At 36.2% G+C, this 17834-nt stretch overlaps 1 protein-coding gene across 3 annotated transcripts in view; it reads right to left on the reverse strand.

Annotated features, from left to right (window-relative positions):
• LOC134538832 (protein scarlet) overlaps positions 1 to 17834 on the reverse strand; it is a 463007-nt gene that overhangs the window by 100598 nt on the left and 344575 nt on the right. For all 3 annotated transcript variants that reach the window (XM_063380356.1, XM_063380355.1, XM_063380354.1), the window contains one exon: positions 13381 to 13555. In XM_063380356.1, coding sequence (XP_063236426.1) covers positions 13381 to 13555 — 175 coding nt within the window. The remainder of the gene's footprint in view (positions 1 to 13380; positions 13556 to 17834) is intronic.

Below are 17834 nucleotides of genomic sequence, written 5' to 3' on the forward strand. Positions count from 1 at the left end.
ACTTACTCCATGTGCTGATAAAGCAAGCCATTTCTTGGAATAGAACTCAACGCGACCTCGCCATATGAGTTATCACTAGGGGCAGGCCTTTTTCGTGCAAAAATCTGAATGCCTGCTAGACTGTAACAAGGTATACCCGCACCAGCAGGTGCCGTTTACGAGAGATTGTTTGCACGAGCCACTCAGGACGAGTTTGCTTCCACACTGAATCACTGTGATTGGTTGTATTACCATCGATATGTAGCTGGGATAAACTCACCCAATCACGAAACACAGACGATGCTACAGTGTTTTTTTAACTTTCATCTAGTCTCGAAATCTTTTCGCGAAATCTGCATACCCCTAGCCATCACTGTTCCCTGGAATCCGTTTCAATTAAAATATTCTGAAACATTCTTGACTAGAGACTTGCTGTAAAAAATTATTTTTAGTTTAAATAAAAAAAAATTGGCTGGAAGATGAGATTAGTGCAACTTAGTGTTTGTGCTGATTTTGAAAGAAAAAAATTGTTAAATGTTCCACTCAAATTGTAACTTCTGACAATACGTACATCCCAATAAATTATAATATAAATTTAAAAACAAATTGCATTCAAAGATAGTAAATTACATTGATTAAACTAAGTTACTTATAATCCAATTAGAATCCAGAAATTGAAAGTGAAATTGAAAACACTAACATGTTTTGTTCTGTTAGTACATATGCATAACCTTAAAAAAACAGTCGTGTTTTTTAGGCCTTCTTTTAATATAAAATTTCATTAAAAACCTTACCAAAAATTAAGCAATTAACTTTATTATCAAATAAATATCTTCGGACCCGGAAAGCCTTTTTACCGAATATACTACAGAACAACAAGTTTATATTATTTAATAAAAATATTTCATGCATATGTCTGGTGCATGGAGCTACAACTAGTACGTTCAATGTCCTGGTTTCAGGTCTTGTGTGACGCATATATGTATGGAGCGTGTTGGAATTTAAAGTTTACCTTTGTGTTGCTAATAAGCCACCTCCCTCCCCCTTAAATCATCCCGCTGGTTATTATATGCATCATAAAAACCAAAAAGAAATAAATAAGACAATATTGTTGAGTACACATATTGTGAATGGAACAAAGTTATTCTATTTATGCATGCTATCATACAGTATATTTCTTCGTTACTGCGATTTCGCCTAATTAACTAGTTCAAATAAATTTATTGTGAAAATGTAGATAAATTTTTTTACAGAAAAAAAAATATTTGCACTCTGGCTGCGTTGGTTTTGTCGTAAAAAAAACTAATGGAATGAAAGAATTCATATAATATGTAAATATTAAAACCGGATTCACACCGTACGTGTTTTCAAACGGGAATAAAATTCTTTGGCCTTGTGGGGTGAACTCGAACGAAGCTGTAAATTCAAGGTTTAATCGAGCAAGCCGTTCATTTACCACGACGTGAAGCTTGGATCACGTGGGTAGGTGTATCCATCAGCTTTGGTTGTGATTCTGTTAGGTACTTTCAAACTGCAGACTAAAATACTGAACATACGATAGCAGTTCAGTTATTTACGACATTAATGGTGTTTAAACTTTCCTTCTGCGGCCGATCCGGTTCGTGTAGCCAGAGCCATTGTCCGCCATCTTGGATTGTGAAGTCACGGCCGAAATCTTGGACGAACTTGACCTTTGACCTTGACTTTAAAAATTTGATGAAATCCACTAAAAGGCCCAAAATTAACAGTTTTTAGGAATAAATATTTATTTCCAAAAATTCCTAAAATTTAATTTTAATTAAAAAAAAAATACTTTTGAGTGAAAAATTCCTGAACCAAGATGTATTTTCCGTATATACTCGGCGAAAAATTTAAATAGGTCGTATTCAATGTTAGGCTTATAGATCAGGCATCTCTGAGCCACGAAGCAAATCATCTTCCGACTACTGACTTAAGAGGCCGTGTCACAAATTTGCGCTCCTATCTATATCAATGTTATTTTAAAAGGCAGTTTTTCTCAAAGTCTATAAGAGGTAGGGGCCGGAAATTTTGCCTACTGAAAGTATACAATACATTTAACATAACCGCTTTTTTCAAATTTAGTTATCATATCATATATTATTTCTGTGATGAAAATAATATTATCAATATTTTGATTTGTCCAGATACATTGAAATTTTGCTTATATTTATAATTATTTAGCAAAAACTGAAAACGCCATTGAAATGTATTGCACATTACCTTCCGATCAGTGTCTTCATGATCATGATGGGTTTATAAACCTGGGTGTAATCAAGTCTTTAACAATTGCATGACAACATTTATACTTAATAATTTGGAGATATGCCTTTTCTATCCTCAGCCCCTGAGCTTTTACTATCTGGTCTGGCGACGGACCTGACACTCTTCAACCACCCCAGGGGTCTCCGATTGCACATCTTATCAAAAAAAAAAAAGCTGTTCGTTCATTTGTTTTTGTGTTCGAGCGAAGGTTTACTTCTCCATAAGTGCCACAGACTTCACACATTTATGCCAAGGGAATATTCCGCTGATGTGACGCTATACGAATGTATTATTCGCGACCATACAACTTTTTTGTTTGTCATCGGGAAAATGACGCCGCAGTTTGATTTTTTGTGGTGATATAAAATAAATTTTCTTGCTAGGGAATGTTCATTTTGAATTGAGCATTTTTAAATGTCAGCGTAGAATATGCTTATCTGCCCATTTTGTTTCTTTCCATAATAATGAGTAAAGTTAACATTGTCATAGACATTTTATTATATTCGTTTGCCGTCCAAGTACAAATGTCACACTATATCGCACGTAATTCTATTTTTTACTAATTTGTTAGTTGTCATTTTATTTAAGTTATAAATAACAGTAATAAAAATTATTACTTAATAGTCCAGAATAGAGATTGAGTTATTATTCATTTAATAGGAGTTTAAAATATGGTACTACATACATATTTATATTATCTTGTTGTCTTCTTTGTAACTTTACTGGAAGAATGGCATTTGGTATGTATGTTAACTCACAATGAAAATACTTCAGAAGTACTCAATTAACAGTGAACAACCTAGGGCCTATACTAATTTCATTATGTTCATGAAATATAATTGATATTACTAATAATGAACTGTATGTGTTTTGCGTAGAGATATCGTACGAACTGTATGTGGTACAGACCAACATTAGCTAAGACTCTGTAAATAAGTAATTTCAGTTAATGTGTAGAGAATATTAAAAGTTAGAAATAATGATATATATATAAAACAATGCAGAGTAATCAGCATAAAAATAGAAGTTGTTTTTACGTAGCGCCTACTGGAATGTATATTTTGTGTTGAATTATGTGGTATGATTAGTATTCTCTTATTGTAAGATGTGTTTTGTTAAAATCTTATAAAACATCACTTACTGTTGAAGGATTTTCATTTTTTTTGTGATGATCTTACTTAAACAAGTTTTAATTATATTACACATGTATATTTTAAAAGCATTTTAATGTATACTTATAGAATTGTAATAGGCTTTATACGGACTCTCACGATGCATGTGAGCATCTATAATTAATAGAGACCGGAAAAATTCGCGGATTCATTCGGCGATAGGCTAGAAGTCAAATACATATACCTTTTAGATGATTTTGCTATTGGCTTACTGTTCATCTGGACGAATCTCAACCAATTATAAAACACCAACCAAAGAAGGATCGAATCACAGACAAACAAGCTGAGACGACTAACAAGTCAGCAGCAAATGAACTGCCGTTATTTGCCCGAGTGTACAGGGGAATGTGCAGTCTATCCTGAAGGCCGTCGAAACCGCGAATTTTTCCGGTCCCTAATCTACATCAATATTATGGCCGTTTCACAAGATCAAATATTTATTGAATTCAATCTGTTGCATTCATTGTACATGATTTTCGATATGTACATTGAATTCAATACAAATTGAAGATGTTACTCAACTAAGCTTATTCTTATTAACTTATAAGTATTTTGTTTGTTCAGTACATAAAAGTAAAAGATTCGTTATTATTTAAATAATGAGCATCTTTAAGCAATAACGTTTTCAAAATATTTACATAAACATAATGGAATATATTTTTTAAATACTTTATATCTACGATCACATCAACGGCAGTATTATGTAATCAATGAGGTAATGAAATATCCTGAAAGGATATTTTCTTCTCTGTAAAGTAAATTTGTAATGCAGCCCTCTTAATGTTAGTCTTGTGAGTTATTTCGTCTTCTAATATGCTACAGCAATGTATAAAATTAAGTTTTGTTAGTGTTTTAGTCTTGTGTAATGTGATAAATTCAATATTTTTTTTGTATGTTCGTATTCATAAAGGTAGGCTACATATCGTATTAAGATAAATAGTAATATTTGTAAATTTAAATTCTTTGAAACAACGTCGATAAGAGGTTCACCTACCTCTGTTAAACTGTATGATGGTGCATTGTAAAAAATTAGGTAGTCTGACTTAAGTGAGATTGTATTTAGATTGTGTGTGATGCATATGCAATATCTAAGCATATGCATTTATGTTATTATCCTTTTAAAACGTTACATGATGAATTTCGTATACTTTTTAATGTCAACTAACATTATTTTTCACGGACTATTACATCCAGATAAAGAATAATTACCACATGTTTGAAGATTAATTGTATTCCGATACGTTTAAAGTATTAAAATTTTTAGTTTTAGTTTTAGATACGACTCATACTACATTTGTTAAAGTGAGGTTTCTTGATTCTGAATCCCTGCATCTGCAATTTCCTAGTGAGCCGCCGGTCAGATTGTCATCCTCTCAGATTGTCGAGGAACCAGATACATTTTTCGTCGAGTAAACTCGAGCTGTCAACCTTCCCACTAATCCTGTGATAAGAGTATAGTAGCTTTATCACGCGCTGCGGCTACAGTTCCTTCGGTTGAAAAAGCCACTAAATCTCACTGTTAAAAGAGAGAACTTCTAGAGTAGAATATTGGAAATAAACATTTACTGACACGGCCTCTTAACGATGCACATTCGTCAAAGGAAAAAAAAAGCTCTTTTAACGAAAAAGACGGATATTTGGACGAAAATTTAACTTTGCAAAATACGATCTCATCACAGGGATACGATCTCAACGGTAGTATCGTATCGTATCGTATCGTATCGTATCGTATCGTATCGTATCGTATCTCTCTCTAACTGACGATGAGTGTTAACTAGCGCTCTTGGTAGCAAGTATTGAAAATAAAGATGGCAACAACTCCCTCTGGCAGGTGATGCTGTTATTCCTTCAAATTTAAAAGAAAATTCAAGTCAGAATATGTGTTTTATTATTTTATAGTAAATGTCTCGACGGCCGTACGGTCAAAGGGGTGTGTTTTCCAATTCAGAGGTCATAGATATTTGGAGCTATCAAAGTTAGAAATCACCCAGTACACACTTATAATATACCGTAAGACATGACGGACCCAGTAGCCGAGCGGTAAAAGCACTGAGTCGGTAATCTGAAGTACCATTGGATTCGAATCCTCCCACCTTCGAAATACTTTTAACTTCTTAAATATTTTAAGGAACTACCATTAAAACGAACATAAAATTATTTTTACAGTATAATTAGCCGATACAGAGAAAAAAATATATAATTATGACTATACACGACGGTGGTGCGTCTAGGGGACACCAGCACAACTAGCAAACCACTGTGCAGGATAGCGGATGAAAAATAAAAAAAGACGAAAGTGTCCGAAGATTGTCGATGAGGTCTCGATTTTTTTTAAAAAAATTTTTCCTAACCTAAATAAAACTAAGTGTATTTTGGAGGGGTCCGGGTTAGGGAGGGACCTAGGTGCGTCTCAGGCCGAAGCCTATACGCCTAGTCATGCTGGGATTAGCCATGCAGGGAGAGGGTCGCATGCATCATGTGCTAGGAGGGGATTGGCCAGCCATGGCAGCGATTGGCGCCATGACTAACTCCCCTCACTCTTAAATCTAGACTATAACTAGAGATAGGTTGGGCCCAGGTAAAACCTGCACAGACACAGGGAAAACCCTGGGCACTGTCATGCGGGGTGAAAATATGCATGCAGTAGACAGAGGATGGTCTGGATGAAGAGTTGGACAGAGTAGAAAAGAGTCTACCATGCGGGGAGGTCCCGATCTTAGGCATCCAGCGACGGAAACGTCCGAACATGTCCGAATCCTGACGACTTACGAGGCACCACAAAATTGTAGTCCCATAAGAATCAATTTCGCTAGCTTCCTCATTTCCTTTTATATATCTGTATATACATGTATATTACTATAGTGGTTATAAGGTCCTAAGTTTGATTTTATTTAAGAAAAAATATTCTTAATTGTGACCAAGTAGATGTTAAGATATTGGGTATAAATGTAAACATAATTAACCCAAAAACTAACCTGAGCCACAATGATTTGTATTAAATTTTATGAATGTTAATTAATATCACATAATCTACCTAAGAGGAGTAACATAAAATTCATTTAAAGCATTGAAAATTCAATAGCGCTTATTTTTAGATTGTTTTTTGAAAATTGAATGTTTAACGAGAATAAATGAATACAACCGTAGAATAAGAGAAAACCAAAATATAATGTAGGATTTTTAAACTTAAAAAACTACAAACTTGTATTTAACATGTTATAAAATTCAAACCCTAAGATATGTAAAGAATATTAGTATACAAAAGAACGTACCAAATCGTGAGTTTATAGACTAGTTATGACATACACACATAAAGTCTTAAATGTTTGAAATTTTTTATATTATGTTTAGTTTGTTCATCATAAATTTTGAAATGTGTGTGTATGGTTTTATACTACTGATGTAGTATTGATGCAGTAGGTAACTGCTGACTCATGATGATGACTGCAACGTCGACCGAAACATGAAACAATATACCTAGTTTTTATAGATACCTTAAGAGTTTAAACATAAAACAAGCCCGAGACATGTACAAACAAAAAATGGCTATGTATAGCAAGAACATTTAGATATACCTCCGATCAAGACTTCTTCCCAAAGTAGTCATAAATGTTTGTTTTTTCTGCTCGCCCCATATCGAAGAATGAGGAAGTTTCGCTGCAAAGAAACCCGACATAACACTACACCTTCAGCTGGATAAGGCGGAGGGAACCTAAACTAGGTGTGTGTGTGTGTCTGTGTGTGTGAGGTCGACTTCATTTTTCCAGCCGGTTCCCATATTGTTATTCATACACCCGTTCGGCTGACAACTTTCATTTGGAGGGTTTACGTAGGAAAAAAAGAAAGAAAGGTGTACGGTATGTAGAAGATGGGGAGGGGGGGGGGAGGGAATGCCTTATAAGGACACGAAATGAAAACTATTTCCAAGAAAACAAACTTCTCTCTTTTGACGAGGAAGGAAAATAACTCCTGCCCTGAAAAACTTGTTTGGGATCCTCGTTGAAAGCTGTCACTCAAATGCAGAGTGCAAAAGCAAACAAGCGCTCACTTTAGTTTTTTGCATGCAACGATCATTATCTTTGGCAGCAGTTTGCCAAAACCAACGGCTGACATGCTGTCTGCAGGTGTAATTACGGCTTGCCAGAGGCAACATATTCAATGTTTGAACGGATGACTTTAACATGTTGTATTGCAGACATATTGTTAAAAAAAAAAAAAAAAAAATAATCACACTAGAGAGTGTGTAGATTCTCTGAACAGCAAAGACGAGACACGAATGCATATGCTGTGCTTTGATGTTTCTGTTACCGTTACCGTTCACTTGATATTTGCTGGACGGAATTCTACAAGCAAAAAAAAAAAAAAGGAACATTTTAACCAAATAATTTACAATTATACTCAAAAAATTAAAAGCTTCTGATTTTGGTATCGGTTCATCCGCACTAAAAAGTGGTTCAAGTACATAAAATACAGCTGAGTTTACACCAGTAAAAAGAATCTGCCAAATAATATTTTGGCTTTAGCTTTAGAAAAAGGCAGAAATTTATAAATATAAAATTGGTAATCACATTATACGTGCATGTTATCGGCACATTGATAATATAAAATGAGCAATCACAAAGTAGCTTGTAGCCAAACGTCCTGCGCACGGAAAAAAAATTCTTGCTCAGTTAGGTATTGTCTTGCATTACAAAAATATATTAAAAAATGGTAAATTTAACATCCAAAACCTAGAATTTTACCAAAAAGCACGAGAGCTACTGAAAAGTATAAACCAATACACTGTAATAGACAGACGGGATGCCCTGAAACACATTGCCAAGAAAATATTTGGAAAAAAAAAAAACCAGTCTCTCGGGAGGAAAGAAACTAAAAATAACCTTGAGTATAAAAATTCCTGTAATTAATCAGAACCACGTGACATGAACACAGTATCCGGCTCTGTTACATATTACTGCCATCATGAGGCTTGGTGATAATTTTGATAAGCAAAAATTAACATTTAGATCTCAATTCTCGGTACATTGAAACATATATATTTATGGAAACCTATCCAAATGTGAAGTTTTTTCAGATATCCATGTAATCTCTAAAGCTCTGTCGGGCGCATGAATGAGATTACGAGCTCTAAAAGTGTGGGGTTGCTAAGGGCGACCTTAGTTTGTTAATCACACGCCTCTTCGCCTTTAAGGGTGTATTTGCCGTTTCAGGTTTTGCCGTCTTTTTGAGTGGCTAAACTTTTACAAAATAGATCATTTTTTTATATCGCATTCTTTTTGCATAATTAGTTGGAAAAGTTGCATTCTGAACGTTTCTGTGCAGTACGGATAAGGAGAATGAAATGGACTATAAAACTGGGAATTTTAAAAGTTAAAAGTCAATTTTAATGACTGCTGTGTGATGTGCTCTAATTTATTTAGTAAAAAAAGTTATTTTTTTATATCTGGAGTTTTATAATCAACAGGCTTTTTGTGATTTTCACAGGCTTAATATAATTAAATACATTTTTCTGAAATAATTTTAAACCATACCACGCAGTAGCCACTAGTGTTGTCTTTAAATCCAAAAAGATTTCAATTATTTATTCCATCAGTTTTTTCCCTATCCATACTGCACAAACAAACTTTATCAGATAATAATGCAAAACGTATGGACGTATAAACGTTTGTAAGTTCGGCCAATCAAAAACTCTGTACCGTGTTAACGTAAAAATAAAATAATGACACGGAACGGGACGTACAACCTTTAGCGCTAAGCAGTTTCCTCGTCAGCACAGGACCTTAAATAACGGTCTTAAGGTGTATCATCAAAACAGCGAGCATCATGTACCACCAGATCAATATTTACAGGATTATGCCATCAGGGTCAAGGTATAAACTTGGATACGTGATACAGAACAAGTACCCTTAATATTTTTTCGACAATTTAGAACTTTCTGTATATAATTACTTCAACGACAATGTACCAAAAAAATTACACGCGAATGGGGTAAGTACTACAATTTACCCGCCCATTAATTCCAAAGAAGAACTCACGGGTGCAATGACGACGCGTGCTGTAGGAGAGAAACTTCACAGACTGATTGTAGTTCCACGTTAGCTCACCAACAGCACTGAAGACAAAGCTGATGCCGTCTGCTCGGTAAGCGACTGGATAGCTAACATGTGGTACACAAATTTTCGATTCGATAGGCTGAAGTGTTAACGCTAGTACGGCAGAATTTAAGGCTATGTGCAAGTTACGTGTCATTAAATTTATAAGAAAACTTAAAAATTTCAGTTTCTAGAAGCCATATAAGTAGGGGCATGCAGATTTCGCGAAAAGATTTCGAGACTAGACTTAAGTTAAAACACTGTAGCACCGTCTGTGTTCCGGATTGGGTGAGTTTTTCCCAAGTACAAATCGATTGTAACAACACCAATAACGGTAGTTCAGCGCGGAAGCAAACGCGTCCTGAGTGGCTCGGTCAAATAAGGCAACGACTTCTCTCGCAGACGGCCGCCAATCACAAGGGAGAAACCACAGGTGCGGGTATACCTTGTTGCTGTCTAATAGGTGTTCAGATCTTTTCACGAAAAATGGCTGCCCCTACATATAAGCCATAGAAGTGCCAAGTAAAACAAGCATCACACCAAATAGCCGTGCAGTTACAATTCTCTCTTACACTGTCAGAAATTACAGTAAATCCACAAACTTTTCAATAGCGAATTTAGCTCAAATAAACAAGGAGTTCTTCATAATTTCAAGTCGTAAAAACTACGCCGTATTTCGAATTCCGAGTTTGTAAGTTTCGTTTTAAACAAAGGTGGACACTCACTTGGACAAAAAAAAAAAAGATTGTTCTTACTGTAGAACTAAACAGTTTTTGAATTGTTTTGTTAATACATATATCAAGGATATTTTTCTGGACTGATGATAAAATTTAGTTAATTTAGTGTCCGCAAATTCACGAAGATAGCCGTAAATTTACTAAGATACCTGGATAGTTTGTAACCAGCAATCTTATTAAATTAAGGAGAAATTGTTTAACAGCGCACTGATCGTTACTATTTTCGTTATTCTCTAAGTGTTAAATTTTTATCGTTACATTTTAATTCATTATGCTCTGATGACGACATTGCTTTACCTTAATCCTACCTCAAAATTTTCGTGAAAACACCTGTTCAAGCCATCTTCTCTGTCCAAAAAATACATGTTGAAAACAAAACCACAAACCAAGCTACAATAGGAAAGTAAAATGGCTATTAAATTCTAATTTTAATTAGATTTATTTCAGAAATCTTAGAAGGGTTTATAATTAGCGCTTTACCACCTGGCATATTGCAAGCCTTTTTGTGGACGAGTCAGTTAGCCACTTTAAATCATTCTCTTAAATACTGTGTAAGGTAAATCCTACATTTATTTATTTAAATTACAACTTTTTCAGAAATAGTGAAGTAAAGCCCTAGTTTAAAACCGATGGTAAAATTTTTCAATGAATTCTTAAAGGAAATTAAAAATTACACGAAAATCAAGAAATATCTAAGCTCGAGATTATAACAGTGAAGTCCTAACTGATGAGATAAGCATTGGATTGACAAGTGCAAAGATCATTTTATTCCTTGAACTAAGAAAGAAATTATTATATGCCACTAGCCGTGTCCGGCCATGCATTGCTGTGGCTCACTCTGGTCAAATAGAAAAGAAAGAAAAGAGAAAGCACACAATTTTTTGTAATTATTTTGAAGTAGGTGCACATATACAAAGCATTTCTCTCTATCTCTGTATCTCTCTATATATGTCCCTCTATAAATCTCACTATATTTCTCTCTATATATAAATCTCTCTATATCTCTATGTTTAAACCTCTATATCTCCTTACAAATCTAGCTCTCTATACATCTCAAACTATCTCTCAATCAATATCTCTCTACGCCTTTCTATAAATCCCTCGCTCTATCTCGCGATATGTATATCTCGCCCTCTCTATCTTCCTATACCTCTCTATACTTTTCTCTCTATGTCTGTATCTTTTTATATATATATTTATATTTACAAAACAGGAGACGAACACACAAACTTTCATTTGTATATATATATCTTTCTACAGTTTTATCTATCTTTTTACCTGCCACATCTGGAACATAGGTACATAGAAAACGTGCGCGTATTCAAATGCAACGTTGTGTCAAAATGTCAAAGCAAGCGGTGAAGAACTCTCGGAGATTTAAGATTTTGAACAAACGAACATTTATATTCTTATGCGTACGGATAGTCAAGAGCTGTCCATACTGCAAGACTACTGCCACGCCGGGCTTGCGGGAGCAGTCACGCTGCTTCTAGCCACTTCCTGGAAAGGCGCAAATCACTGCAAGTGCTTAGAAGGATCCTGTCCGGTTATTGCATGACCAGCTCTTGGAAACACTAAGAGCTCATTTCAGAAGTAATTATCCTGGTATCATTACAGCCACACTGCTTCAGTTAAGAATTTGCTGATGAAAGCACTATCGCCAAACTATTTAGTAACACCGTGCCTGACACAGACAGTGTATTAATTTTGACTGCCTAAGTACTGGTGCAATACATGCTATAAGCACCAATTTAATAAAACTGACATATTAGTACTCATTGGAAATAACATATTTCAAACAGCTACAATTGGGGAAATAAAATAGTTTTAGCAAAATTGACATGTCTGAAAATAATTAATACAAGGAAAAAAAACCAGTAAATATAGGATGCACGACATTACAGTATCTATAAACGACGCAATATTCCTGAAACAGAAGCAACTACACAGTCCAAACCAGCCAAACATACGATTACTTAAACAATATTTAAATCTATTTTGTATTACAACAAGAGTACGTAATTTAAAGAAATAAAAACAGTTTAAGCTGCTTTTATACAATTCGTAATAACTATACAATAAAAATTTCCATTATTGACTATATGAGATTCAGTCGTTGCATACGGCAATATTTTAGTAATATTTGGGTTCGTTAAAATGAACCCCATTATTTTTAATTCACGTTTTTAGTTCACTAATAGTTTTGAACATATCTGCTCAGCCACCAGCCTGGCTGGACAGGATGGGGAACATACCATTTTTGATGATCATCTTGAATGAGGTGAAGGATAAACTTGCTGGAAACTAGCGGGCACTCACCATTGTTGATGATCTTGTAGGAGGTGGAGGTTAGCCTAGCTGGAGAGAACAAAGCACTTATAAATGTTGATGATCGTTTTGTTAAAGAAATGGAGGAGGGGCACTTACCATTGTTGATGATCTTCTTGCAGGAAGTATAAGCGGGGCACTTACCATTGTTGACGATCTTCTTGCAGGAAGTATAAGCGGGCCACCTACAATTTTTGATGATCTTCTTGTAGGAAGTATAAGCAGGGCACTTACCATTGTTTATGATCTTATTGTACGAAGTAGAGGAGGAGCACTCACCATTGTTAATGATGGTCTTGTAGAAGATGGATGATAGTCTATCAGAAGAGCGAGATACTCACCGTTGCTGATAATCTACTTGTAGGGGGTAGAGGATAGATTAGCTGAAACTCTCCGTTGTTGATGATCTTCTTGCATGAGATGGAGATCAGCCTGGTTGGAGAGTGAGGCACCCGCCATTGAAGATAATCTACATGTAGCAGGTTAAGTGTTAGATTGGGTAGAGAGATTAGGGTACCCACCATTGTTGATAGTCTTCTTGAACGAAGTGGAGGAGGGGCACTCACCATTGTTGATGATGATCTTGTAGAAGATGGAGGATAGCCTATCAGAAGAGCGAGACACTCACCATTGCTGATGATCTACTTGCAAGGGGTAGAGGATAGATCAGCTGAAACTTGCCGTTGTTGATCTTCTTGCATAAGATGGGGAACAGTCTGGCTGGAGAGTGCTGATAATCTCCATATATCAGGCCAAGTGCTAGATCGCCGGAGCAATGAGGGTACCCACCGTTGTTGATGATCTTCTTGTAGGACGTGGAGGAGCGCAGTCTGAAGAAGCGGTCCTGCTTGCAGCGGGCGTACACGGAGACGTCCCGCCAGGTGAGGGTGACTCCTTGCGGAGGCCCGACGCCCTCTTCTCCCGACATCAGCGAGGTGCCCTCGGGACTCAGATCGGCGAGCTCCTGCAACACAACACTCTCCATACTGGCACCATCCAGCCACACACTCAAACTGTTAACAACATAGCATGTCCATAAAATAATGTCACACGCATAAATCTCAATAGTATCAACTACAAGTAGGGACATGCAAGTTGGTAAGTATAGAATGTTCTGGACCAGTGGGTGAGGGGTCGGTATCTAAGGATCCACGGCGGCCATCTTGGATGACATCATTTCCGGAGGCCATCTTGGATCTTGGATGACGTCATCCAAGATGGCCTCCAGAAATGATGTCATCCAAGATGGCCTCCGGAAATGATGTCATCCAAGATGGCCGCCGTGGGTCCTTAGATACCGACCCCTCACCCCCTGTCCCAGAACATACTATATTTATCTACTCATGCAGATTTCGCGAAAAGATTTCGAGACTAGACGAAAGTTAAAACACTGTATCATCGTCTGTGTTTCGTGATTGGGCGAGTTTCTCCCAGGTACATATCGATTGTAACAACAGCAATCACGGTGATTCAGTGCTGAAGTAAACGCGTCCTGCGTGGCTCGGTCAAACAAGGCAACGACTTCTCTCGCAGACGGCCGTCAATCACAAGGAAGAAACCACAGGTGTTGCAGTCTAATATGTGTTCAAATCTTTTCGCGAAAAATGCCTGACCCTAACTATAAGCATTGTAGAGTGTTGGTTAAATGGTCACATTTAAAGAGTAACACAAACAGTTTTAGATAAACGCATGCGCGAGTGTTGCTTTGTTGTTTTCTCGCTTGCAGCCATTACCTACGCTTAAAACAACTCCTGAGCATAAAGCTTTTTGTGTTCTGCAATTTTCTTTGAGTGAATCTGTAATTTTAGTTCAATGTGCGTTTCGTGTAAAAAAAACTGTGATCCCTCCACGTGGCAAAACATCCGCCGATGGTATAGGCATTTCGAGACCACAGAGCTCTTTTTCGCTGGCCTCCATGTTCACCTGACCTAACGTCATGCGATATTATTCTTTGGGGTTATTGCCTATGTTCCACCACTGACTAATGATTTGCTAGACTTGAGACACAGAGTTGAAGAGGCTATTGCTTCCATTACTCCGAACTTGTTAAACAAAGAGTGGGAAGAATTGGACTTTAGGTTGGATGTGTGCCGTTTAACTAAAGGTTCACTTATTGAACATTTGTTTCAAACACTAAGTTAGTTTACCTTCAATTTGATGGTTGATTTGTTTTAATAGTCTAAATTAAACTGCTATAATATACCATTGAAACTGGGAAATTATTTAATGGACACTCTGTATTTGTATCCCATAAATAAAGAACTGTTAAACTTGTTATTTTCTGGCCTCCAGTTATAAATCACATTATGTTAAACAATTAGGACAGCATGTTTTCCTGATTGGCTGAGCCAATTGCTCTGCTTTAGTTTTTTTTGTGTGACTGGATCCTATTTTTGGGCTATTTTAGTGATTTTTTATAGTCCTTCGTGTAATCATCAAAAACAATCCGTTCAATGATGGAATGCACGGACGTGTGTGACGAATTGTAGCCTTGTCTTTTTGACTAATGGTAGTACGACATTTGCAGCTCTCTACTAAAGTAATTTTTCTATACGGTTACTTTATGTTCTGACATACAGACCATTCGTAAGATGGTAAAATCAGTCAACTCATTTCAGATATAACAACTCATCATTTTATCTTGAAAATTGTGACATTTACTTTGTGATCATTGAAATGACTTCAACGAACACAATTACCTAAATGATTGTTTAACATTCTTCTAGAAAAATATATCTCACATACTTATACAAGCTGGTTACACAGTCCTAACATTAAATGTAGTATTTATAAAAAATACCTTAATGAAAATGACCTTACAGAACTAAACAGTTCCTGAAATTCTTTAACTTTCTGTGTTGGGTCCATAGTTCTGATACTCTCTTGGACATTCAAAAAGGGGGGGGGGGAATTAAAACTATCTTCAAATTATGTGTTCTATCAGTCAAAAAGTTAATTTTAAACAATATTCTATTTTTATTAATCCCCTCAGTCCTTAAATATGGGTTTCCATAGAGTGAATCTGTTTATCAGTTAAAAATATTATGAAAAAAAAAACATTACTTTACAGCTCCGAAAAGAAATCAGATGACATAAGGAGACACAATTCCTGAGAGTATACCACCTAGATTTCTATCAAGAATGCGAAACTTTAAATGCAATGCTGGATGATTCATCATAAATATTTTTATTGCCATGTGGAACTACATAACTGTAATTGGTGTCTCAAATATTTCATGAATGGAATGTATGTAACAATACTCAGTGATGTTAACAAGCATATTTACAGTGAGTACGTTTTAAGATATGTACCTTCTTGTTTCCAGAGTACCATTCCTTTGTCGATTGAAGAATAAACAGTTACATATTTTGCAAATAATTGTGGTTGTGTTGAAGATAACGGATTCCAAAACATGATGCAACACAGTTCATGCACCCGGTAGTCAGGCCACTGCAGGAAGGAGAAAAAACATATAGAGCTGCTCGCATTCGTGGTGACACAAATACCAAGAGCCCCGTATTTAAAGTAGCTATGGATAAGAGAGGAAAAAAATTCCCATTTTCCTTGTTTTGTCTTGGTAATTAATAATACAAGTGATCTCACCTCTCGTGGAGGTTATCAAGTGACTCATCTACTGCTTCTTGTAACACTTTATTTTTATAAATTTCTGATTGTTTTTGACTAGTGATGAGATCTTGTGGCATCTAGTAAAAAGATTCTGATCGATTACCAGGTAATTTCAGGTTGACAATTTGTTTCCCATTATTAAAACCTTGATGTAGTGATGCACTGTTTTTGACGTGATAACGCCTTATAAATCGATGAACGCTGGCTGCACGCATGAAAAAGCATGACTCATTGTCACGTTCCGCCTGAGCCAAGCGTGCAAGAACCGGCCAACCACCGTGCGAGGAAATCTTCTATAATATCAAACAGGTTACGGAGGGCTTTTTAAAAGCAGCAATTAAAAAAAATATTTATTTGTCCAATTTCGTCATCCCAAATTAACAATTTTTTGACATTGAATTGATTTCAGTTTATTTCTATAACTAATAATTTTTCGTGAATATATTTAAACAAATTATTTGAATTAAATTTGCAAAAACTGTAAATAATATTTGTAAATTAAAAAGTATGCAATTTTTCATCAATGTTTTCTTTTGACGTTATCACGTAAAATTATCGCCCGTAAACCGACTTTACAGACAACCCCCCCTTTTTTATATATAAATTTCTGATTGTTTTTGGCTAGTGGCGAGATCTTGTGGCATCTAGTAAAAAGACTTTGATCGATTACCAAGTAACTTCAGGTTGAAAATTTTCTTTTCCATTATTAAAATCTCGATGTAGTGATGCACTGTTATTTTTTTTACTGGCACCGCGTCAAATAAATCTGCAGCCAACGAGAAACATCTCGCCACGTGAGCTCCCGATGCCTGGTTCACGCGCAGTGCACGGACCACTCAGCTGTTGCTGATACCGTGCGATCAACAACACGTCGGATCCGGATTTATTTCACGTTCCGTACGGATCTGAAAAGACATTTAAGGCGGATGCGCTGTAGCAGGGAATGGCGAAACCCCCTCAATTTTGTGACAGAAAGAAAAAATAATAGCCAGTCATGGGGACTGTCAGCAGAAGTGAAAACTTAAAACTTTGTTTTCAAATGTGTAATATGACATCATTTCTACATCAAACGTACGTAAGAAATTGATTTTGGTATTATATCAGCACGATGTCAGCATGATATCATTTATCCTTACATCATTTTTTTTAGTCACAACAGATGTCAGTGGTATGTAAAAAATACGTAAAAATTCATTACTTACCAGTGATGTCAGACCTAGGTCATGTATTCATGTGGTCAAATTAACTTCACTTACTGCTACCACAGCATGTCGGTGATGCGAACTCACAAGATTTTACCCATCCAAAAAGTGTCCAACACGCACATGATACAGTCGAGTATGTACAATGTATTAGTGTATATATGCGTATGCATGTACACAGGCCGCTGCGCGTCGCCAGTCTGGCGCAACACGTCACTAGCATGTCGGTGACGCGAACCCATAAGTTTTTTGCCCCTACCAAAAATCGCCCAACGCGGCTAAAGAAATTTTCACGGGGACGCACCACAACGCCGAAAGTACAATAACGCCGAAAACCATAACGCCGGATGCCAAATTGACCACAACGCCGACAGCTAGAAAACTGCTGTGTACCACAACGCCGAAATACATTA

The sequence above is a fragment of the Bacillus rossius genome, chromosome 14, assembly GCF_032445375.1.
Source record: "Bacillus rossius redtenbacheri isolate Brsri chromosome 14, Brsri_v3, whole genome shotgun sequence".
NCBI lineage: Eukaryota > Metazoa > Arthropoda > Insecta > Phasmatodea > Bacillidae > Bacillus > Bacillus rossius.